Source organism: Macrobrachium rosenbergii, chromosome 22 (genome assembly GCF_040412425.1).
Source record: "Macrobrachium rosenbergii isolate ZJJX-2024 chromosome 22, ASM4041242v1, whole genome shotgun sequence".
Taxonomy (NCBI): domain Eukaryota; kingdom Metazoa; phylum Arthropoda; class Malacostraca; order Decapoda; family Palaemonidae; genus Macrobrachium; species Macrobrachium rosenbergii.
The window spans coordinates 29,829,314-29,855,424 of record NC_089762.1 but is presented as its reverse complement, the minus strand read 5'-3'; the positions used below and the strand labels follow the sequence as shown (position 1 = coordinate 29,855,424).

General features: G+C 40.4%; 1 protein-coding gene across 2 annotated transcripts in view; it reads left to right on the top strand.

The window, feature by feature from the left end:
- The first annotated feature begins 236 nt into the window (after positions 1 to 236).
- Positions 237 to 26,111, top strand: part of LOC136850699 (uncharacterized) — a 55,758-nt gene continuing 29,883 nt past the window's right edge. For both annotated transcript variants that reach the window (XM_067124518.1, XM_067124519.1), the window contains exons 1-6: positions 237 to 855; positions 6,103 to 6,208; positions 16,792 to 17,012; positions 19,254 to 19,454; positions 19,894 to 23,182; positions 25,462 to 25,608. In XM_067124518.1, the coding sequence (XP_066980619.1) occupies positions 6,138 to 6,208; positions 16,792 to 17,012; positions 19,254 to 19,454; positions 19,894 to 23,182; positions 25,462 to 25,608 (3,929 nt within the window). In that variant the 5' untranslated portion in view covers positions 237 to 855; positions 6,103 to 6,137. The remainder of the gene's footprint in view (positions 856 to 6,102; positions 6,209 to 16,791; positions 17,013 to 19,253; positions 19,455 to 19,893; positions 23,183 to 25,461; positions 25,609 to 26,111) is intronic.

Genomic DNA, 26,111 nt, shown 5'->3' with positions numbered 1-26,111 from the left:
TCGCTAAATGACTCATATTTTATGGAACAAAATCGCGACTCTTCGCAAGGCGGGGCAGTGTTATGTAATTTGCACGAGGTAAACATAACGCCCTTTCATTCCCCCGACTTTTCCACTCTGATGTACGAGGATGCTCTAGTCGAGTACTGATGCATGGCCTCCTTGGGAATGTCGTCGTTTATTATAAATAGGATTTAAACGCATGTCGATGAATGATTTAAATTTATTTTGAGTTTAAATGGGAATGGTGTGTGATGACTAGGGGGCCATTAAAGCGCTGCCGAGTGCGCAAATATCGTCGTTTATTATAAATGGGATTTAAACGCACGTCGATAAATGCTTTAAATTTATTTTATTTATCCTACGTCTAAATGAGAATATCGTGTGATGACTAAGGCCCATTTATGCGTTGCAGAGTTCGCAATTTTGCAACACAACTGAGGAACAATACAACACTTGCAACATATAATTCTGCTCAGTGGTATATCGCGAAAGGTTACAAACATTGAATGCTCCGGCGTATTTTACGGCCATTTATTTTCAATGATTTACAGTTAAGTCGATTGCTTTTCATGTCGAATGGTAAAGGTGCACTAAATAAATCACCGGTGAGGGCGGGGAACGTGAAAAATGTGAGATGTATGAGTTGTGTCCTTAATAACGCTGCGTCTTGTATCAGCTGATCGTGAATGTTGACTGTCTTCATTGCAGCAGAGATTATGAAATTTTTGGCGGGAAGGAATTACTATAATTTCTCCTCGGCTGCCGTTGTCCGTATTCGGGCGGTGCGAAGTGAATAAGAAATACGGCTTTGATTACCGTCGAGAGGACCCGTCAGAGCTTTCCATTATTCAGGTAAGCTGGCCAAACACGTCTTTTTGGGGGAGGTTCGTGTCTCCTGCCACCGCCAGGTGACATGTCGCGACTTCTAGTCCAGGAAGTTGTTTATTGATGTCTGATTGATGTTGCCGCCCGGCGTAGTCTGTGTGGCTGTGCGTTTCTTGCACATTATGCCTCACTTTTTTTGTTTGATATTCGGGTGATCTGGAGCGGATGCAGAGTAGGGAGAGAGGGGGAGGCGTGAGAAATCCGACCGTGACAACTTGTTAAACCTGACCTTTCCTAGAATGCAATGTCTCGACCTAACCAGACTTTACCTTCGTAATATGACTGAGGGCGTTTTACTAGTGCCTACCCCGGGCTCCCCACTCTGCATAGGCCCACTACCCGTTTAAACGATTTTACCTCATGTTGTTGAATCAGTAAAATATATTATATGCTAAACAAGGCCTGAGCCTGTGGAGTGAATTTCCATCCTACGTTAGGCCTGGGTATAGCATAAGCTAGGCCTATCCTTAGGTTAGCTGAGTCAGCCCAATCCTCATCTTATGCTAGGCTATAGCCTACAACTTTTGTTTTACTCCGTGAAATTATTTTAGATAGGCTAATCTACTCCTAGAATGGGATTAGACTAATCTACTCCTAGAATGGGATAGTATCCTAGGCCAGCTTAGTCAGACCTAGAACAACACTGAATTCTGGCATGTCTTTGGGTTAGGATTGTATAGGCCTAACCAACTGTATGCTACGATAGGCCTAACCAGTCTAGCCAAAGCCAGGAGCATTTACCCAACTCTGCAGCCGATGGCTGTTGGTGATAGGATATGACAAATGAAAGTTTTGAATTGAAGGTGTCCATTGATAAACTCATCTTTGAAATGGTTCCTTTCAGGATTAGGCTTGTTAGCCTGGCAGTTGTTCTCCGGTTTAGACAGAGCTTTACGACTTGGTGCAGCTTCAAAGCTTAGAAATTTAGACTTGCTAGGCCTATCACGAAAGCATCCAGTGAGGAAGTCGGATTTTATTTGGCTCTCGGTGTTGAAAAACATCAAGGCAATAATCTAATAGGCCTACAAGTTGGAACAGCAAATTGTCATAACAAGAGAATACTGGTTTCTAAAATTTATACGGTTTCTAAAATTTGCACTTGTATAGTATGTCATCAAATAAGATTAGGTAATCCAAATTATAAGTAAAATCCTTATTGAGACAAGAGTAGTTACCTAGAGCTTCTATAATTAAACAATCTTGTATTGAGCAGTGGTTTTCCTGCTTACATTGTGGAGAGGGGGGAAAGTTTGTCAGTTTTTCCAGTCAGTTTCAGTAGCCTGAACACAGCAGGAACTTGTGGGCTATGTGACTTGTGCACCAAAGAAATTGGTTAGCCTGGTTCTAGTAAATGCCTTGTCATTCTTATTATACCTGAAATTATCATGAATTTGTAGTATGGGTTGCTGTTAAAGCTGACAACTGCTGAACTCTACATTCAGTTGTTAGTAACCATAGAAAATATACTTGGCTCTAACAAGGTTTGAAGTTACGACTACTCACTGGAAACAGACTAAAAGTTTGTCTTTTTGCAGCTTGAAATAATAGAACAAGACTCAGCAGAAGGCAGGGATGTGCATTACCCCTACAGGGCAAACACATAAGGAACCATTATCAGTAGTACTGTAATGACAAATGATTAAGTGTGGGCAATGATGATCACATCATCAGCCACCAAGAAAGGAAGGAACAAGTAAGCCATACATCTCTCTCTCTCTCTCTCTCTCACACACGCACACACACACACTGGCCACAGATGAGTCATAACCCAAAGTCTGAGGTGCACTGCAGTTTGGATGATGGCATACACATTACCTTGACAGGGGAGATGTGTGTGATTGGGTGTATCAGAGTGGCTCATATTAAGAGGAGTCATGTTAGCTCAAAGACAGGGAGAACATAGGCTCTAACCTAGATTGCAGCAGTCTTTCCTCTAATCATTATTCAGCAGTTGATATCAGGTCTGATTGCTCCTGTCCACAGTCTGACATTGCTCACCCAGACATGTTGGTGTATTAGCCTCTCTTATGGGAGATAGCAACTTTTGCTTTGGGGTATCGGTTAGGACCTAAGGTTTTATTTTAAGAACTTCTCCAGGCAGAGTTGGAACAGAGGGATTGTTTGGCTCATTGTGGGTTAAATGATCTCAGGAGGCAACCTCTGTCCCTTTGTTGAGCCCATGACATCCACAGACCTGTCATTCATTCCGATTACCTTGTTAGCAGCTTGCTTGTAGCATCTTAGATCAGGTTAATAACTACTGCCCCTTTGTTGAGCCCATGTTGTCTATAGAGTGGACACTAGGATGTGATTGGGAGGTGAAGCTATCATGCTGGTTGCTCTGTTAGCTGTCTGGTCGGGGTGTCTTGGATCAGGTCAATAACCACTGCCCCTTGTTGAGCCTATGTTGTCCACAGAGTGCACTGTAGGATGTGACTGAGAGCTGATGCTGTCATTCTGATTGCTGTGTTAGCTGCTTACTTTGAATCAGGCTAACAGTCTTTTCTGCAGATTAGAAGATTCCCTGCTGTCCAGCTGATCAAGCAAGCTACTCTCCCACCTCTGACACTCCAAAGGAAGTTCTACAAGCCAGAAGATGTGTAGATTACTTATGTCTATGCTCTTCTCTGACAAGCAGGTGAGAGTAATCTCGCTTAATGGAATGGATTTATTGAGAGTTCCTCGTTTTGTTCTCTGAAGAATAACGTTAAGGAGGTGGTAGAGAATAGGCATTCTGATGGCCAGGACACCTAGATCCATTGTATAAGCTCCTTTAAGTCCTCTGCGGTGATGAAGGGTATTGTGGCTAAGCCTTTTGGGGTTGCCATGCTTTGTGCATCTGGTGTATAGGAAACCTTCCTGTCTCTTTCAGCCTCCCCCTTCCATTTCTGGTTAGGAAGGAGGGGAAGGGGATGTTGGGGTATACAGGAATATGCTGGAAGCTGTAGATGACCACTCCAGGCTTTTAAAGTTATCGCTTCCTGTCAGGAAGATATTTTTCCCCGAGTGAGGGCTTACAAAACCGGGGGTGCTAGCCCTTCCGTAGACGTTAAGAGCACTTTTTGGTTCCCAGGTAATGATGGCAGGCTTAAGACATGAGGTGGCTACTCAACAGGTTGCTTAGTGTTTAAGCTCCTTATCTTGCCCAAGATACTTAAATGGCATAAGGCTTGAGATTCAATGGTTGAGCAACTGTCTCTCTCTCTCCTTTCCTCCTTCCATCCTTCCTCTGCCAGACAGCTGTCAGGATGAATATGTCTGGATGGGCCACGATGCACATAGACTTCACAGTTGGGCATCTTGCCTACAGTTTTGGCTTATAAGGTGTGACTTCCTCTGCTCTCCCTTTTAACAATGGAGGTGGGGGTGTTGAATTGGTCAAGCTGTTATCTGAACCCATCTGTTGACAATTGACTCAGACACCAGGGTTCCTCTGATCTGGGCAACCTGTATTTTCCCTAGCCATACAGACTAGATCCTTATTCATGCCACAAACACCTGCTTAGTTCCTGGTGCTGAAGTATAAAGTGTTTGATGGCACCACATACCACCAGTTACCTACCATGTTACCAAGTTTCAGCAACCAATTCCAGCTCATGTCATGAAATACACATAAATGGCTGTGGTTTGTATACATAATAAAAATACAAACTGTTAGAAATGTTTGGTTTTGCACTGATATGGAAACACTCAAAACCTCACAAAAAGAATGAATAATCCAGTGGTATACTCTGTTCAAAAGACACTGGTTGGAAAAGTTAAGTATACCTTAGTTTTACCAGACCACTAGAACAACATGGTAAATCAGCCAGTTCAGAAAACCAACAAAAATTTACTTGTTGCATAACAAGGTCATTTAACTTCATGTCCAGTTGACACATACTGAAAATGAGTATTAATTTTGAAAGTAAGGGTAGACATTTATACCCGATACTGAAAGGAGGAACAAAGTTAAATTGTAATGAAGATGAAATACACAACACCTTAACATATCACAAAAGAAACATCTATTCTTAATGAAGTTGGTATCAGTGGACAGCAATAGTTTGAGGGTTATGATCAAGTTTGTTAATGAAGGTTAGAATGGCAGCAACAAGGTTGTTAAAGCACTGACAAAATGCCACATTTACTGTTAATATTTAATGAGTGAATATTTTCAAACCATCATTGAAAGACCAATGGAGCAAAGGAATGAAATACGAAAGTTGTATAATGTAAGTGCACGGGTAATCAACTGCTAAAGGAAGGTGTCGTTTGCTTGATGCAAGGAATGAGCAAACTACCTTCATTACCACCAAAGGCACTATCAAATGGATACCAGGCGAATGGTTTATATTTTCTTTCTTGAATGTGTCCAAGGAGCTGCTGACTGCAGTTAGGGAGATACACTTATGAAGTAAGAGAAGTGGCTGTTGTTACCATTTCAATGTAGCAACTAGTTTCAGTCCCACCTTCCTTGTTGAAAAGGTTATGTAACACTCATGGGCTAATTTGATTGTAAACACAGTTTGTAGATCCCTTTCACACAAGACACAAGGCCAGGATTGTATGCATTTTCTGTTTTCCCACGTGATATCTCCAAGCAGACTAAAATACAGATAGGTTGACTACACTGCCATCTGTTGGTGTGACAGATCATAGCCCCATCTGGTGGTGTATATCAAAAGTATTATAAGTTTTGTTAATAGCTTAATTGATCTTAAATTATATTAGCTACTGATTGAATTTCACTGTACTAGTAAACAAAAAATGCACTTGAAATGGTTATATTTTTAACAATAATAATAATGTGTTGTCTTATTCTCAATTCATTTTTAGCCCTCCCAAATAAGGAGTTTTTGATGTATTTGTATCGTATTAATAAATAGAAGTTCCTGAATTATGACATATGTAGGTTCTCTACCATGAGATGTAAGGCATAAGACCATTTCTGCAGCATGTTTAGCTTTCCTATAGTGCATATAAATCATAGCTACTGAAAAATGATTTTTACATATTTTCAAATATTTACAGTACATTTGTATTCATGCTCATTGTTCATTAACTATTAGGTTTTTTACGCAAAGTTATTTTTTGTTGCTTTAAAGAAAATTTTATCCATTAATGTGGATAGACAAGAGCTGAATTCAAGTTTGGGAGTATGTAGCAGTTACTCTATTAAATACAAGTTTGCATGGATGTTGTTCTAATTTAATTGATGTTTTTCTTTCGTAGATACATTAGTGTGAGAGGAATGGTGGAAAGTCAAGATGGAGGACCGCCTAAACCAGATGAATGCTGTCTTGCAGTCAATGCAGAAAACTTTAGAATGCAATATATGGTAATATTTTTTTATTTTTCTTAAGTTTATTTCCTATTTCATGTGTTCTTGGTTGAAGAAGCAGCTTTATAAGATTTTTGGTTGGAAAGGTGGCTTTGCAAACAATTGTGTTACTGCATGTCTGGAAAGAATTAACAGTAAAGTTCCACAATTTTGCCAGTATTAGCTCAACCTTGGAAAGAATTGAAAACAAAGATCCAAATTTACGGTCAAATTGTGGTTATACACTTATTAAGTAATGGGAAGAGAGTTGGAAATATTTTAATGTTCATGTGTCCATTTTACTCATGGGTGGGAAAGCATGATTAGGCACTGTTTCTTAGACAAAAGTTTTGAGGCTTTCTCAGAAGTGTATTTTCCTTGTGTCTGTATTGGTATTTCTGTTATGTGTTCAGTTTATATATGAAAGGGTGGCTGTTTATCCCTTATCAATTCTTTATCTTTCCATCATGGAGAATCTCAGTACCTGTATAGTAATTTCATTTATGAACAGATTAATGAGTGTAGGCTATGACCTGTAAGAAATAAAAAAAAATGCTTTTACTGATTACTGGGACCAAAAAGAATGGTAGACATACTTAGAAATACAACCTTTCATATTCATGTACTTAACACCAGTAATTTTTGCCTTTTTAAACTACAGTATTTGACTAAGATCTTACAGAAAATTTTGCCCATTATGATGTTTTCATCCCAAACAACCTCATGCTTTCAAAAGAAAATACAGTTTTTCCATAAGTTACTGTATTTAGTGATCTGATTTGCCCAAGTTAGCCTGCTTAATTGTTTGATTAATGGTTTCAATGCACAGTATTTGATGTTACTATTGTTTAAATCCTTTTGATGGAAAACATTTAATGATTCATAACTTTGTTCTTTTATCAGTACAGTGTATTTCACAGTACATGGTGCATTGTGCATATTTTAATATATTTCGTATACAGTATTCAGTGTTCATTAGGTTTTGAGTGAGGTTTTGAATGCATCCAGCTGGTGACAGTGCAGTTAGATGATCAGTGAAAAGCTTGATGAATGACACATTACCATTCAGTCAGATGATTGTGCAGATGGATGGGTACTTACAAACCTTTTTGATGAGTCTCAGGTTTTCTGCCAAAGATTCTGTATTTGGATTACATTCTGTAGCGCCACAACGCAAATGAAATTTGCAGGGATAACAAGAATGATATTCGTTACATGGAGATTTTAATGGCTTAAATTTGATTGGGTATAGTTGGCCTACATGAGCTTGATCCAATGAGAGAAGTGAGGGCCAAACCTCTAAAATGATGACAGACTTCATCATATGGATCATTACAGTTGACTCCCAGAGGGGGTTAGTGCCATCAGTGCACCTTATGTGTGCGCTGTAGGTATTACTAAAGGTTGTTTGCAGTGTCCCTTCAACCCCTTCTGCACCCACTTTTTAGCCCTTTACTGTATCTTCACTCCTATTTCATATCTTCCGTCTTGCTGTCCAACCACTCAGACTCCCATTTTTCACTGTCAAGTGCTAAATGTCTGAAAGTGCTCCAGGGCTTGGCTTTATAGCCGTAAGATGGGGCAACATCCTTTCTGGACTGAATGTGCAAAGAGGGCAGTGCTGATGTTTTATTCCTTGTATCTGCTAGGATGCAGATTATATCGGGGTTAGGGTTGATGCTTGGGTAAGGCATAATTACCCTAGAAGGGGCAATTGGGATGTGTAGTAATTATCAGGAGATTTAGTGGCCCCAGTCGGTTTAGTTTTCATGGCTCAAGAGGATCTTATTGCTGTGGTGTACTATTTGAGATGATAGATTCATGTACAATCTTCATAAATTCTCTCATTACAGAAGACATGACCATGAAAATATCTGACAGACTGGGAAGAGCTGGAATAAATAGGCTTTAGGTTGAGAAGCAATATCAAGTGATTTTGAACCACAAAGAAGATAAAATCAACTGGGATATTTTAATGTGTTTACCATTACTAATATGTAGCCTGATTGTTTCTCAAAGATTAAGTAGCTGGGATGGAAGGGACAGTTCACATAGAAGTGTGTGCACAGCTAATAGTATCCACAAGACATCTAAAGGCTGGACTGACATGCATTACAAAAATTGTTGTAGTGGTTCCCTGTTCAGACATATAGTGAAAATATCACAGGGAGAAATTAACCTTGATGTTCACACACTTGACTGGCAGAAGGTGAACTATGCAGTTGCAACATTGTTGGAGATGTGATAACTGAAGAATGTTATTGCTGTTAAGTAGCCTTGAAGAGTATAATGCAAAAAGCATGCAACCAAATTGGTTCCTAAGGATAAGAGAGGACAACTCAACATCAGAATCAGTATACAGTTGGCTGTGCATATAATGGAGTTGTTGCATCATGAACACATAAAGGGAAATATTGTATACCAAACTTCACTTCCTATGTAAAAAGTAAGGTTGCCCTCCAAGTGATCATATTCCACCTACCCATTAGCCTTTATCAGGTTTTTTGGACCCAAGTATAATCAAATGCCTTACATCTCACATACAGTATCAGGCATAAAAGATTTATATTATGAGGGAAAAAGCAAAAGTAAATATAGATTTATGTTACCATAATCTTTCCAGTCCAGGAAAAGTCATCAGCTACTCCTCCCCCCCCCCACCTTGGGGACATTTTTAAGATGTTAACAATACTTCAAACACTTTATTCAGTCACATAGGAAAACTTAATCCCTTCAGAAATCACAGTGTAGGTGTTTAGAATTCTTTTTCGTAAAACATTCAGTCACCCAAACTTCATAGGAAATGGCTCAGTTTGGTATTATAAATAACCAACTGTGAAATTGAAAATGGCTTAGCATAATGTGATATTAAGTAGATTGGTGTACTACAGGGTATCCTTATTGACAATGGCCATTGCTGTACTCTGCATAACCCAGGTGACAGATCCTCTTCATGGGATGAATTTTGGCACAGCATCCCTGACTGTCTTTCCAAACATAATGGTCAAGTTCAAGATCTCACTTACATTTGGAAAAAGAATGTTTGTCTATCTGGTGCTTACCAGGAGCATGCAAACTCCATCCCCAAATCTTGTTCAACAATTCCTCTTCAGCAGGGTGGGATGCTCCTCATGCAGACATAGACAAATGGCAATAAGCTCTCGTTCAGTAGATGATTAGTCTATATGGGTTACCTATGAGAATTTGAAGGCATTCTTTTGTCATTTGACAGTTTTTAGCATTAGTTATGTGATCAGTCTGTGACCTTTACATTATTCAGTGTAAAAACGGTTGCATGCTGAAGGAACCTAGGAGTATCTCTTCCCAGTGTCTTTGAACTCTCAGCAGATATCAGTCTTAATATGGTCTCACCACCCTTTGATTTCCAAAGGAGCTTCCCTTTTGAGACCCTTCGTGTACACATGCTCAAAATGTTACCCAAAAGTAAAACTGCATACCTGGAATGTAATTTCATTCAGACAGCTTTTAAGTGATCTAGAAAGTTATGGTTTTCATTTTTAATTTTACTGAAGTATGACAGACTTAAATTCCAAAATATCACCCAACAGGGCCCTAATAAGCCTCCCAAGGAAACTTTTGGGTTTTTGGTTTTTTGTCAGTGTTAAATGGAAGTGAAACAGGAACAAGGTTAATTAATTTTGTACATGCAACTTACCCGTCAGATATATACTTAGCTATAGTCTCCGGCGTTCCGACAGAATTTCAAAACTTCGCGGCACACGCACAGGTAGGTCAGGTGATCAACCATACCCGCCCGCTGGGTGGCGGGAATAGAACCATTCCCGTTTTCTAATCAGATTTTCTCTGTCGCTGGTTCGGCAACATCTGTTGTTGGTTCCTCCTGCTTTGATTTTCGTTTTCGCTTGCTGAGGATCTATTTGGCCTGATTTTGGTGACGTATTGGATCTTTGGTTTGGCATACGCTATTGTGGACTGTTTTTGGATTTGCTTTTGGATTGTTCATTAAGATGTCTGACGTTAATGTTTCGCCTGTGTTTCCGTGTGTGTGCTAGGCAAGAATGTAAGGTGAGGTTGCCGAAAGCTTGGTAGACCCTCACACTGTATGTATGAGGTGTAGGGGAATGATTGTTCTTGGGACAATAGGTGCAAGGAGTGTGAGAAATTGTCTGATCAGGAATGGAAGGTTTTGTCTTCTTATCTGAAGAAGCTTGAAAAGGATAGAGTTAGGAAGGCTTCCTCCAGAAGCTCAGTAGGTCTCGCTCTGCTGAGCATGATTTAGAAATTAACCCAGTAGACTCTCCTAATCCTTTGGTTTCAGCCCTTCTCCCTTCATCGAACCTGTGGATTCGTCCTCTGAAATGGCTGCGATGAAAGCGGAACTTCTGCAGTGTGAAATCGCAACTGCGCTATGGATGAAGGAAGGTAAGAGTGACAGTGATATGTGCAGTGTCCCCAGTGTAGTGGAGGGCGTCTGATCGGCTCCGCATTGCTCCTAGGCCTAGACCTCTTCCAAACTCCCAGGACCAGTGGAGGAGGAATGTCGAAAGCCGCAGGGAGGATGTAGAGCATCCCCAACGATCAGGCGTCCCTTCCGGCAGATCCTGTTGTTGCGTCCCCCAGGCTGCCTTGGATCGCCATAGAAAGGCATCCTGAAAAAGTGTTTCGTCGTCTTCGCGTCTTCTCCGAGGCGTGGTTGGAGTTCGGCTGAGGAGTCGCGCCCTTTGAAGAGATCTTGGAAGGCTCCTAGAGTAGAGCGTTTGGACTCGAGCCCTGAGCGCTTCCCGGAGGATTCTCCTATTGTCAGGAAGAGAGCTCGAAGATCCTCCTCTCTCCATCTGGGGTGAAGGATTCGGACGAAGAAGATTTTGATCGGCCTCCAGGAGCAGTTATCGGCGCTTGTTGGATCTCTTGCTAAGGACTCCTCTTCTCGTAGGAAGGATGACTTTCTTCCTGTCAAGAGTTCCAGGAAGCTCTCGTCTTCAACTCTTCTCGCTCTTCTCCTGCCAAGCGCCCTTCGTCCAGCAAGTTTTCTTCGTCCGTCAGGCGCTCTTCGCTGAACAGGCGCTCAGTCTCCCAGCAGGCGCACTTCTTCCAGGCGCTCGTCATCGGAGAGAAGCGCCTCTCCTTCCAGGCGCTCTTCGCCTCACTGTACTTCTCCTTTGGGCAGGCGCTCGTCGTCTTCCAAGCTCCCTCCTTCCGGCAGGCGCCGCTCTCCTACCAAGCGCCCTCGTTTTAGGGCCTCCTCTCCTGGAAGGCTCTCATCAGTGGACAGGACCCCCTCTCCTGACAGGCGCCCGTCCGGGGTCAGGCGCCATTCTCCTGGTAGGCGCTCTTCGTTGGACAGGAGTGCTTCTCCTTCCAGGCTCGCTTCTCCTGATAGGCGCTCTTCTTCTCTTAAGCCTTCCTCTCCGCCTGCTGCTTTGGAGGAAGTTTCAGAAGAGGATTCTCCTAAGGACGCTGGAGTTTCGGATTACAAACGGTTGGCTTCGGTTTTAATTCAGGAGTTTGGAGATTCTCTTTGTCATGCTGCCCCTCCTTCTCCGGGATCTTTGTGGGACAGCACCAAGTCAACTAGACCCTCTTCGTTTGTCAAGATGCGCCCTACGATTTCGATGAGGAAGGCCTTTAAAGGAGTAGGGGAGTGGATGCAGTCTAAGAAGGATGCAAGCAAGACGGTTTTCTCTTTCCCTCCTTTGAAACTTTTGGGAAAATCAGGAATGTGGTATGAGACCAAGGAGCCTATGGGGTTGGGGCTCCCCACATCTGCTGACGCAGATTTCTCTAATCTAGTTGACTCCTCCAGGAGACTTTCCCTTTCTTCAGCCGAAGGCGACTTGGGAATGAGTGAAATGGATCATCTCCTCAAGGGTCTTTTTAGAGTTGTGGAGGTCTTCAACTTTATGGATTGGTCTCTTGGAGCTTTGGCCAACAGGACTCGGGATCCCGAATTCCTGTGTTTGGATGACTTCGTGAGTGTTTTGTCTTGCTTGGACAAAGCAGTGAGGGACGGTTTCATGAAGTCGCTGCCTTATTCGGAGCTGCTATTCTGAAGAAGAGGTCAGTATTCAGCTCTTTCCTCACGAAGTCTGTGTCTCCTCTTCAGAGATCCTCTCTTCTGTTTGCTCCTTTTTCTCCTCACCTTTTTCCTCAAAACTTGGTGAAGGAGATTTCTCGCTTCGTTATCTGAAAAGGCGACACAAGACCTTTTGGCCCAGTCTTGAAGAGGGTCAGACCTGCCGTCCCCTTTCGCCAAGAAGGAGAAGGCTCCCTTTCAGGAGCCCTTTCGAGGTGGTCCTTCGTCAGACCCTCCTTCAGGAGCAAAAGACCAGAGAGGAGAGGAAGGTCTTCCTCTCGTTCTATCAGGAGGACCAAATGAAGAACAAGTACTCCAGACGACAGTGGGTGCCAGACTGCTACAAGTTCGCCGAGGTCTGGGCACAGAGAGGGGGCGGACGACTGGTCCCTCTCCATTTTAAGAAGAGCTACCTTATCCCCTTCAGGAAAGTCCTCCTTTAACATCAACTCCCAGGAGTTATCCGCCAGCTACAGGGATCCCATCAAGAACCAGGCTCTTTTTCTAGCAGTGGAACAAATGTTAGAAAAGGAAGCAATAGAACTGTTCAAGACCTCCATTCCCCGGGTTTTACAACCGTCTTTTTCTGGTTCCGAAATCCTCGGGGTTGGAGACCGGTTCTGGATGTAAGCGCCCTGAATTTCTTCATAATCAAGACGAAATTCAAAATGGAGACTACCTCTTGGTTCTTGCAGCTCTTCGTCCAGGGGATTGGATGGTCTCCTGGACCTGCAGGACGCTTACTTCCACATTCCCATTCATCCCTCGTCAAGAAAGTTCCTGAGGTTCGTGATTCGGGAAAAGTCTTTCAATTCAGGTCCCTGTGCTTCGGTCTTTCAGCGGCCCCACAAGTGTTCACGGGCATCTTAAGGAATGTGGCACGCTGGCTTCACTTAGAGGGAGTGAGGATATCAATGTATCTCGACGATTGGCTGATTCGAGCTCAATCAAAGGACAGTTGTCTGGAGTACTTGTCGATCACCTAAATATGACACAGTCCCTTGGACTATTAGTAAACCTACAGAAATCCCAGGTTGTTCCGCAGCAGAGCATTGTTTACCTGGGGATTCTGATGGATTCTCGGGATTTTCTAGCCTTTCCATCCCAAGAGAGAATAGATCGCTGCATAGAAAAGGTGACAGTTTTTCTAAGGAGAAAACATTGTTCAGCGAGGAGTGGATGAGTTTGCTGGGGACCATTTCCTCGCTGGAACAGTTCGTCTCCTTAGGAAAACTTCATCTGAGACCTCTTCAGTTTTTCCTAAAGGAGAGTTGGGACCAGAAGTCTCAGGACTTAGCAACTTTGTTCCAAATTTCGGACAAGATAAAGAGGATCTCAACTGGTGGTTAGACCCTCGAAAATTATGCCAAGGACTGTCTCTTCAGTTACCGAGCCCTACCCTAGTGTTGTTCTCAGGCGCCTCGGAGTCGGGATGGGGGCAACACTAGGGTCGAGAGAAGTGTCAGGCACCTGGGAGGAGACCAGGTGAACTGGCACATCAACAAGAAAGAGCTATCAGCAGTTCATTTGGCTCTCATAAAGTTCGAGTTCCTTGTCGCTTGGGACAAGTAGTCCAAGTGAACTCAGACAACACTACTGCCCTGGCTTATATAAGGAAACAGGGAGGAACACACTCCTTCTCCCTTTACATTGAAACGGCAAAAACGTTGCTGTTATGGGCTCAGGAGAGGAGGATCAGACTCCTCACCAGATTTGTACAGGGAGAGAGGAATGTGAGGGCCGACCTTCTCAGCAGGAAGGATCAGGTCCTTCCCACAGAGTGGACTCTCCATTCAGAAGTCTGCGAAAGACTGTGGAACCTGTGGGGAAGGCCGAATATCGACCTTTTTGCAACCCACTGGAATGCAAGGCTAGAAAACTACTGCTCTCCGATATCGGACCCGAGAGCAGTTGCAATAGACAGTCTTCTCTAGATTGGACAGGATTAGAGCGGATATGCCTTTCCCCCATTCAAGATCCTAGGAGAAGTGGTAAGAAAGTTTGCATCATCGGAAGGCGCGAGACTGACACTGGTAGCTCCGTTTTGGCCAGCTCAAGACTGGTTCACAGAGGTACTGGAATGGATAGTAGATTTTCCAAGATCGCTTCCACACAGGAATGATCTTCTCAAACAGCCCCACTTCAACAGATTCCACAAGAATCTCCCGCTCTCAGTCTAACTGCCTTCAGACTATCGAAGGTCTGGTCAGAGCGAAGGGTTTTCGCACAAAGCTGCTAAGGCTATTGCAAGAGCCAGGAGATCCTCAACCCTTGGCGTCTACCAGTCGAAGTGGGAGGTCTTTAGAAGATGGTGCAGGACCAATAAGATATCCTCTTCCAGTACCTCTGTGACAAACATTGCTGATTTCTTTATCTTCCTGAGGAACATTGCAACCTCGCTGTATCCACAATTAAGGGATACAGGAGTATGTTATCTTCGGTTTTCAGACACAGAGATCTGAATATCTCGGAAAACAGAGACCTTCATGACCTTATAAGGTCTTTTGAAACGTCAAAATTCATGACTTCGAAACTTCCCAGTTGGAATCTAGACATAGTTTTGAAATTCTTAATGTCTAAAAAATTCGAACCTCCTCATCAAGCTTCCTTCAGGGACCTCACCAGGAAGTCACTTTTCCTCTTTGCCCTTGCCTCAGCTAAGAGAATAAGTGAAATACAAGCCTTAGACGGCAAAGTTGGTTTTAAGGGAAGTTCGGCTATATGCTCCTTTAAACCATTCTTTCTAGCGAAGAATGAGAATCCTTCTAAACCGTGGCCAAGAACCTTTGAATTAAAGGTCTTTCTTCTTGACGGGACATGAGTTGGAGAGGACTCTATGCCCTGTCAGGAGCCTTAAATTCTACTTAGAAAGAAGAAATCTCTGGGAGGATCGGTTGAAAGTCTTTGGTGCTCTGTCAGGAATCCTTCACGAGCGATCTCAAAGAATGCGCTGTCCTTTTTATTAAGGGCGTCATCAAGGAAGCTCATATCTCATGTGAGGATGAGCACTTTAAGCTCCTTAGAGTGAAAGCACACGAAGTGAGAGCCATTGCTACTTCTCTGGCTTTTCACAAGACGTTGTCTCTCCAGTCTATTTTAGAGGCAACCTATTGGAGGTGTAATTCAACGTTAGCATCTCATTACTTACGAGATATTAGAGTAACATTATGATAAGTGCTTCTCTCTAGGAGCGTACGTATCTGTGGATTCGGTGCTGGGACAGGAGCTGAATCCAATCCTATTTAGTTTAGTTAATTTAGTTGTTTTTAGGCTTGGTAGTGTGTGTTTTTTTATGGTTGGTTGAAAGAGGGTGATGGAATTATGCTTCCCTTTCAATTCTTATCACTAACAAGGTTAGGATTGGTCAGGTGGTCGGGATTGGTTGTCATGTTCCTTGTAATTTGTATGGACACCTAGCTCTGTCATGTAAGAGGATAGCCCCCATTGATACGATTCAGGTGTAGGCTCGGTCATGTAAGTGGGTCAGCCCCTTTGACACGATCCGCTATAGGCTCTGCCATGTTAGTGGGTCATCCCCATTGATACGATCCAGAAGGGCTGTCAGTCACAGGTCACATCCTCGCTGAAGCTCCTGAGGCAAGCAGACTCATAGACAGTATCCATGAAGTCTTCTGCCCAATCAGGTAAGAACCATGGTTTTTGTTTATCCTACAACATATGTTGTTTCCCGTTTTTAGTTATTTTCTGTCTCTTGCCCTCCTCCAAGGGTGCCATTCAGCTAAGTATATATCTGACGGGTAAGTTGCATGTACAAAAATGATATTTTTATGATAAAATAAAGTTTTGTACATACTTACCCGGCAGATATATACTGATTGATGGCCCCCCAGCCTCCCCTCAGGAGACAGGTGGAAGAAAATCTGATTAGAAAACGGGAATGGTTCCTATTCCGCCACCCAGCGGCGGGTATGGTTGATCACCTGACCTACCTGTGCGTGTGCCGCGAGTTTTGAAATTCTGTCGGGGCATTGGAGACTATAGCTAAGTATATATCTGCCGGGTAAGTATGTACAAAACTTTATTTTATCATAAAAATATCATATTTCATGTAAAACATTGCAGCTGTGTAAAACCTTTGCAATAGGATGCACTGAAAATATGGAAGAGCTGGGCAAATTTTCTTGAAAGGAGTTGACTTCAGTACTTGTCATTCAGTCTTTACTGAAATTTGCCCATTCACTCAAAGTATGTAGGCTATTGTCATCAAGCTACAACATCAGAAGATTTGATACACTGCAATCTTCCATCTCTCTCTCTCTCTCTCTCTCTCTCTCTCTCTCTCTCTCTCTCTCTCTCTCTCTCTCTCTCTCTCTCTCTCTCTCTCTCATTTCAGGTATGATTTTAAATGATGAAAGAAGTTTATATTGCATAATGGCAGCTGGTTGATGGTAGTGCGTTCTGTGTACTGTAGTATGGTAATAGAGTAATAGATATCAGTCTTCATAATACTAGTTTTAGCAAACCAGTATGTTAAATGACTAAAGGTACATGATATTTTAGATTTTGATTATGCATTTGTTTTCAGCTTGGACCTGTTAAACAAACCTCTCACTACCAAATGTGGTCATTCATTCTGTACTGATTGCATTCACCAAGTGGTTAAAAATTCACGCAATGCAGCCCAGTGCCCGCTTTGTTTGTGTCATGTTACACGACGTTCGTTGGGGCACAACAGAAAGATTACTGGATTAGTGGCAGCTGTAAGGGATATTATAGCTAGCATTAAGAAGGACTGCTGTTTTGAAGGTAAGTGTGATTGGGAAAGTTTATTTGCTAACTGCAGTAAGTCATAGCCTCATTGATTCAGAATTCATAAATCAAGGTTCCTTGATAATCCATTCAAGAATTGAAGCGAGAAATTATTTTTTTTTTCAAGGATCTTGCTTTTAGTTACAATTCATTGAAAAAATGGGAAAAAATTGTAAAGACAAACAACTCAAAGAATGTGACTAAGAGTATTTCAAAGAATAATCCTAGTTAAAAAAGCTAGATTAAAATACATTATATTCTACCATATCTTCGGATGTTTCAAATTATTAATGGATAATGAACTCTTCGTTGTTTTTGTGTGATCCATATATTTCCCTGAATCTTTACCAAAAATCTTACATTGATTTTCATAAATCATCAAAAACATTTTACTGGATTTTCCCTTTATGGTGTTTGATGTGAAATGAGTTCTTTCCACTATCCTCTGTCCTGTACACTTTATATCTTGACATCTACCAGGTATATGTCCTCATTTATACTCTTGTTTCGATCTTTTCCTTGGCCATCCTACATCATTCTCCAGTTATTAGTGTGTCTACTGTTTTTCTAACCAACTTCTCCTCATTTCTCTTCATAGTTTCAAACCATCTCAGTTTTTGAGATATCTGTCTATTTCCAGTTACTGGACACCGCATCCTTGCTCGTAATATAATCTTCCCACCAAATCTTGACCATGATTCTTAATGTTCTATAGTCACACCTTTTCATTATGTCTTGTATTTTCATTTTCAGTACTGTACTCAAGTTTTCACTGCATACAGCAGTAAAAGCCTCGTGTATGTGCGACAGTCTTTACTCTCTCCACTAATGAGATATTTATATTATCAATAATTTAGCTATCCCTTTCGATCTTATCCAGGCAGCTACCCTTTTAGTCCCGGTTTCAGTCCAGCTAAACCTTCCAGATATACCCAGGAAGAAAAGGAGGCATCTCGTCCCATAGAACCTGTTAGAATCTTGTACAAAGTGTCTTCCAGTGACTATTCAGTCAGCTGTGCTAGCTCAACTTTAAAGTTAGGCTATCTGTTGATTCTTCTCATTGAGCAATTTCCTGGGGTTATGACTAACATTTCTTCACATTTTTGCTCTTGATGCCTGAGTGTGGTTCAGTTACCTTCAACTCAGAGGGAGATATGCATTGTGTCTTCCCTTGGAACCTCATATCAAACGATTGGGGCTTCATAATCTGGAACTTCTCCCAGGTGCTTCAGTCAGGTCACAGTGTCTCTGTTGGATGCTGGTTCCTCACAGCAGTGGCCAAGTAAAAGGTGACTTTGGCTCCTTCCCTTCTGATTATGTGTCCTTCGAGTAGGCACTCCAATTTTCTAGCACAGAGGAGCTAGATCTTTCTTGTTTAGCATACACAGTTTGGAGAGTCATCTAACCCTCATTCAGCTCTAATTATTGATGTTTGGTATTGATGGTTGGGGTCTTACAGACACAGACTTCCTCTTTTCCAACCAGAGGACCCCTGCAGGCCCTTGAACTTTTCTCTGGCCTCTATGTTCATTGCTGAAGCAGTTGTGTAGCTATCCAATGAACTCTTTTTACATAAGATCGTATCTCACCTGAGGTTAATGGTGGGCTTAGATTGATGAAGCAGGTGCAATGGATAGCTGGTCTCTTTCCCTCCCTTCTCTTTTGATGCATGTAACTAGGAAGCTTGCGTTTCCAGGTGACAATGGGCCATCTTATCAGTCTCTCGCCGTAGGCACCAACCATATGGGATAAAGAGAAAATATGTAATCTCATACTGTGATTTCCTTTAGAACAATGCAAGGCAATTTGAGTGAGAAAAACCTCTCATCTAATGAGTAAGTCTTAAGTATTAAGAATGAAGATTTGTACTCGCATAGGAACAAATTGCACTTTTTAGGATAATTTGTATTATAGGTATACAAACCATCCCCATATTTTTCCGTGTTTGTTGAAGGAAATTGTGAGGGTTGACACACCCTATCACCTACCTGCCATTACTGAACTATCTTCTTAACTAGCTTCAGTGATTGAAGCAACTTGTGCTAAGGTTAGTTCATGTGAAAGACTTACGGTTTGTATGTCTAGAAAAAATGCAGTTTAATTTTGAAAAATTTCAATATTTTCTTTGTAATTGCGAGTTCTGAAGTAATGAGCTATACAAGGCAATATTTTTACCTAAGACAGAATTACTTTGTTAAAACTTTCGTATCTTTTTAAATAATTCTCTTTTTCATTCAGTCACCCCGTCAAAATACAGACCAAGAAGGCAGCCAGTGATACCTTGTGAGGAAGATGACTCAGAAAATGAAGAGAATGATGAACCCAGGCGTGGAATGAGAAAAAGGGCAGTAACAAGCCACTACAATCCAGAAGTTTATGTCCCTAAACCAAGGGCTAAACCTGCTAAACAGAGAATTTTAGCCTCCAGCGGTGGCGAAGGTAAGATGTGAAATTCGTAATTCAGTGTTAGATCATTTTAACCAAGTTATTTTAATATGGAGGCTATATCCTGCAGCTTATTTATTCCGAGTATAAGCTGCATTCTCTTTATGTACAGAATTTATTGGCTTATGATTACCTGAAGTATTAGCTTGGTTAGCAGTAGTTGCTGTTGAAACATTTAGTTTATGTATATATGTCATTTTGAAATGAGAGTGTTACACAAGTATCATGATCCTCTTTATTAGCCACAGACAGAGTACAGGAGAATACTGAATATTAGGATAGTCTTAAGAAGTAGAATAGATTGTCACCATCAAATTCTTGTAATGGTGATTTCTAAAATAAATTTTAATTTCCTAAATTGAAATTAAGCTTTTCAGCTACTTTCTACATTGCATGATGAAATGGACTAATATAAACTTTATCTACATTCCAGAGTTAAACCTTTGTATAGATGGCAAAACTGAAATGATTGCCGTTAATGCAGCACCATTGCATGGAGAGACAACCCTACATAGTTACATAGCCCAAGAGCATTCTTATTCATCTCCTACTAAACAGGAACCCCATGAAAGGTCAGCGCAGATTAAAGGAAGTCAGCCTGGTAAATCTAAAGGGAAAGTTGCTTCAAGAGGGAAATCAAGATCTGTGGCTGTGAAATCAGGAAAAGTTTTATCCAAACCAATTCACACTTACATGAATAAGGGTAACAGTGATGATCACATTTCTGCAAGTCAGCAAGCTGACAATAAAATAGACTTCAATGATGCAGTCTTGAATGGAGGGGAAGGAACATCGGCTCCCCTAGGGTGTAAATTAGATCATGAAACAAGTGCTGACAAAGTTGAGAAATGGCTCAATAACAGTAGTGAAGTGGGTTTTCGTATTGGTCTTAAGCAGTCCTCTGATTCCATGTCTGTTCCTAATTCTGAAGATTCACAGTCCTTTCATGTAATTGAAGACCAGAAGGCTGTGAAACCATCAGCTTCATTATCATCTCTGAAAGTGCTAGGTGGCACAAGTAGTTCTGGTAGCAAAGTGATTAAGGGTAAAGCTCCTTGTGATATACATGTTGCATCTGACTCAGCAAGTGAAAGTGGGCACAATTCATCACATTCCAAGGTGCCTAAATTTTTTAAATCAAAAACAAAAAACATATATGGTGCAGATGACAAAGATTTTGAAAAAAATGACTTTAAGAAATTTGATGATGATGATATAGAAACAGTAATATTTGAAACAAGAAATGAATTTAAAGGGACGCCCGATGACCCTTATAAGTTTATTCCAAGCCAGAAGACTCCAAAACAGAAAGCACAGCCAAAGAAAGGAAGAGTTACAAGGTTTAAAGCTCGGGGAAGTTTGAATATTACCAGAGGAAAAATGAGGGTGCGTGGTCAAGGTACTAGAGCTTCGGTGCCAGGGGGTATGGAAGATCGCAGGGATTCAGTAGCTGACTTTGGTTTGCGGAGTAGTACTGTCTCACATACTCAAAGTACACCTGCTATCAAGGGAAAGAATGCTATGCAGGAGTTCGATGTCAGTGTTATAAAAAATTCTGATATTACATTTAATCAGAAAGGTCCATGTGAATCTACAATTGTTTGTACAAGAGATGATGATGATGATGATGACTATTATGGTATACCAGATAGTTGCCCTGTCAATACCAAGGATGAATTTGATGAAATGGTTAGTGATGTTAAAGAGAAAACTTCAAGTTTTAGGGAGGAAAATGATCCTACTAATCTTCAGAATGATGAGGAGGAAGAGAACCTGTTATTTGTCACTCCTGCCCAAGGAACAGGTGATGTTGAAGCCAAGGATGGTGTTTTACCAAATGTAGTTAAAGCGGAATGTTTAGCTGAGAACACACAGATGAAAGAAGGTACAAAACTTAATAAATCTAAAAATACTGAAAGTAAGAAAACCTTAGTGGCAAAGAAGAGTAGTAAACTATCAAAGTCGAAGAAGGAAAGTTCAGATTCTGAAAGCAGTAGCCATAGTAACAAGAGCAATGTTGCGCAAAGTGTGTCCAAAGCTGCGAAAGCCAAAGAGGAAATAGAAGCTATTAAGGCCCTGTTTGATGAAGTTGATGAACATCAGCTCAGTACAGTATCAGTTGATGAAGATGAAAAGCAAAGGAAAATTAAAGACACAGAGAAAGATCATAAACTGAGGCAAGATATATCTTGGCATAATCAAACTTTAGAAAATACTGAATTGAATAAGACAATATCAGAGGGAAAAGCTATTTCCATGCCTCCACCAAAAGCTCCGTTACGAAGTAGAAAAGTCAAATTCCTCCCTGATTTGTCAAAAATGCCTCCAGTTCCAAGTACTTCTCAAGGAAATGAATCATCTACTTCATCTAAATCTGTCACATCTGCATCAGCATCTGTTGCCAAATCCTCACGAGGTAGAGGCTTAAGTAAGGCTTCAGTCAAGACAAATGTTCGCTATGGTTCTGAAGCAAAGCAGAAGATCTTGGAGCCAAGTAAGATTCAAGCTGTTTCGATAAACATCAAGGACTCAAAATCCCCTGGCTGGTCACATGTCACAGGAGCCCAGAAGGATCTCAGAACACGTCACACTAGCCTCAATATCACGGGGGGTGAGCAGCGGAATGAAACTGATACAAAAGCTGAAAGTGGGATGCACAATCACACTTCATATATTCCTAGTTCATTGGAGACCAATTTAATAATTGATGATCAGACTCAAGAAAATGACATTGAACATTTACAGTCATCTCAAAGTAAAGTTGAACGTGCTAAAAAACTGAAGCACATAGTACAACAGCTGAGGGAAGCTGAGGGTGATAGTGAAGAGATGCCCAAACTATGTGAGGACAAAATTCCAGAATCTATCCAGGAACAGGTGCTGGATCAGCAGAATGAGGTTGACAAAGAGGGAAATGTTGACAAGATGCTTATAAAAGAAAGAGAGATTGAACAGGAATCACAACTTGGAAAGTCCTCAGCAAATTACCCAACAGAAACTGAACCATTTGAGTGCTCCGACATACCTATTGATCCTCCAGATCTAACACTGTCTTCTATTACAAGTATCGGTAATACACAACCAAAGAAGAGGAAAGCAGATGATGCTTCTTCAGAAGACATGCAAAGTAGACAAACAAAGAAACCTTCAAAGTTGGCTAGAAAAACATTTGATCTTGGGGGAAAGAGAGACAATGGCAAAGATATGGACAAACGTGTGAAAACGGCTAAAAATGGAGCATTGGTATCAGCAAGAATTTCAGCAAACTTGCCTCATAAAGAGAGAGAAATATTAGCAACTGAATCCCCACTTTGTGTAGCAAACCCTCCACAGAAAGAGAAAGAAGCATTAGGAACAACATCTAAGCCTTGTAATAATAGTCAGGCAACCTCCTTTAAAGAAGTAACTAAACCAGCTTCGAGTGCTCCTTCAGAACTTCAGATTTCCCAAGCAGTTAGTGTTTCGTTAGAGTTGCAACAATCTTCAGCAATCAATGCCTCTTCCAATTTGCAGCCTTCACTACTCTGTCCAGATACTTTTCCAGAAAAACCACGACTTCCTCATCATACCTTAAGCCCCAGCATGGCTTCAACATCTCGAGCAGGTATCCCAGAGGAAGTAATTTTAGATTCTGCCTCAACCTCAGCAACATCTCTGGGTATTCAGAGTTTCACTTCTCGAGTAATCCCTTTCAGAAGTGTTGGAGCTTTATGCACAAAAAGGTATGTGGTTGTTTTAAATTTTACTCTGAAAAGTTTCATTATTATTGGTTTCACATTGAAAGCAAAATTGTAAGGAAAATATTATTGTGTAATGTTTATATTAAACATTATAAGAGAAAATTTATGTTATAATTGTAGTGATTTTGTATTACACATTAGTTGGATGGTTTCTATATCGTAGTCATAAAATATATGTCCATATAAATTGCAGACCTTAAACTTTGTGATTCAGCAGCCCTTAAAGCCTTTGAAATTATTGTTAAAAAATTATCATGTACAACAAATTAAGCTTACATTTCACAAGTTATATGAAGTTGGTGTAAATGATGCAGTATGTTGGACCCCTGCTTATATGATCATAAAGAGAAATGAGGATGCTGATAAAGCAGTCAAAACTGCAGTTCCATGAACATATCAAATGTAACCATCCCAGTTAGTGGTTCTTCAACACCTCTGAAATGTATCATGTTTAATTAATGGCAGACTTTAAGGAATAAGGAAACTGATAAACACAGTTTAAAGAAAATGAAACCCATGGTTGAGTTAAGGCATTTTCTGAAGCTAAAAGACCACTTCACTAATTCCATTTTATTTCATCTTTGAGTTGGTCACACTTGATTTACTTTTGGAAGTACAGTTGACCCCCGGGATTTGGGGGGGATAGGGACCACAACCCCACTGTAAAAATGCTTATAACTGCCTATTTTAATAGATTTATGTATCATAAAAATTGTATTTAGTCATGAAAATAATATGAAAATACAGTACAGTAATTAGAGAATATATCTCTATGAAAGACTCTGTGCATAAGCGAATTTTCTGCGAGTAGGTGAAGCTGTGAATCCAGAAACGCGAACAGGCAGGGGTCGACTCCAAATCAATAAAGGAAATTTGTCAGAAATTTCATAATTTTTAAATTTATCTAATTAAAGATTTTTAAAGAATTCCAAGTTATTAGAGACAATCTAAATTGTATTTGATAGAGACAAACCTTTGGCGGTAAGTATTTTGTCTCAGTGGTCAGGTTAAAATACGCAATAATATAACAATAAAAGTAAAGAATAATAACAATAATGATAACAGTAACTGTTAGTGTCATGGGGAATCACTGTGTAATGCTTTCCAGAGTGAGCTACTGTGAGTATTCTTATTCCTTTTCATTCTGATTTCTAGTTCTTTTTGTCCTTTTTACTGTAAGTTTTGTTACTCTTCACTTGTGAGTGGGTTATTATTCATACCTCTGATGTTTTGAAAAATTTTGTGAAGCAGCTCTTCATAGTTTGTATCATTTTATAATTTTTCACTTAATGCTTATAATGTTCAGTTTGGTTATTCAGTTTTAAATTTTTAGAAGTTTTATTTTCTTTAGCACTCTAAACCAGTATCTTTCAGTTCTCTGTAACTTGCAGTTGCCCTAGGTCCAGTGAGCTTTGTTTTAGTGAATGATTATCGAATCAAGGTGGAGTCTGAAAATAGACAGCCAAGTGAGGAGAGGAACACTGTATGTCATGAGGTGTATCCCCCACTCACTTTAACCAACCATGCTGGTTTCAAAACCCTTTCAAATTCAGTGTTCACAGTAGTATTCAAAAGTGTGAGGATGTCTGGGGGTCACTGTTGGCTTTATACAAAAAAAAGAAGATACATGTGATTCTGAATAATAGATTTGTATACTGTATATCTCAGCCTATAAGGAGAAACCTTTAAAATGTCATATGATGGCAAGGATGGGCCATTTCAGGTTGTAGTAAAAAGTATCTGATTTTGGTAGATTTATATACTGTATGTAAGAGTGAAGTAAATGTTAAAGGTTTATCATTCTTTGTTGTTCATGGTCAAACTCACTTTAACCAAAAGTATGGGTTGGAAATCTACATGGAAAGTTAGTTTCAGTGAATAGTTGGATTCAGTGTTTACCAGAGTTACTATCACATATCACTTTAATGTTTCATTGATAATTAATATTTTCTTAATACTCATAACTATGTGGTCTATATAGGTGGATGTAACCTAAATGAAAAAAGTTAATTTTTTTGGTAAAATACTATCTTGACATTTACCTAGATGAATGTTGGTAAAGGAGGTTCATGCACATTCAGCTATCTTGGTCAGATTTTAATCAATCTACTAGAATCTAGTGAAACATAGAGTACATAGAGTACATAACTCAGTAAATAATCAAGGGTTTCTATAGTGGATTTTATCTTAAGGTACAAAAATATTTAAAATTTTAGGTGTGTTCATTTATCCAGTTGCATATATTTTTGTTTTTTTTTCAGATGTGTCACAGCATCAGAAGAGGCTACAAAACTTGAGGCATGTGGTAGTTTTGTTAAGGACTTGTGTCTTCATTCTATCCCATGTGAAGTGTATCAAGTTCTTATGAAGTACATGAATGTATTGTTGGCAGAAAAGGAACGTCACAGGTAATTATGGAATACTATGCTTAATGTTTTTTAAGTTGTTATGAGGTTTATTTTGAAACCATTTCATGTTGCCATTTCCAGAATCATAACACTTGGATGTGAGCGTAAACTATACCTTTACAATCACCATCATCATTCACAAGTATATTCATTAGTAACTAATGTTCCATTTGAAGTTATTAGAATATTTTAAACAAACATAAAGAAGCAGAATAGCAAGGATCAACTGTTCGCTCATGAGTGCCATTGACCCATCAATAGGAGGCTGAAGCTGTCCACCTCATTGCTCTGCGCCTAAAGGAAGTGACCTTGCAAATACAAGGGGATGGGAAGTGGATATTCAGTAAATTGATGATTTTGTATGAAAATTATGTTTTATGTCATAAAACTTGATATGTTCATAAACCCATCAGTCTTACAGAGCTTGAATAGTAATTTAGGCTGAAGGTGGATCTACTTGTGAACAGATCAGATCAGGAACCAAGTGTCCAAGGAATTCTCAT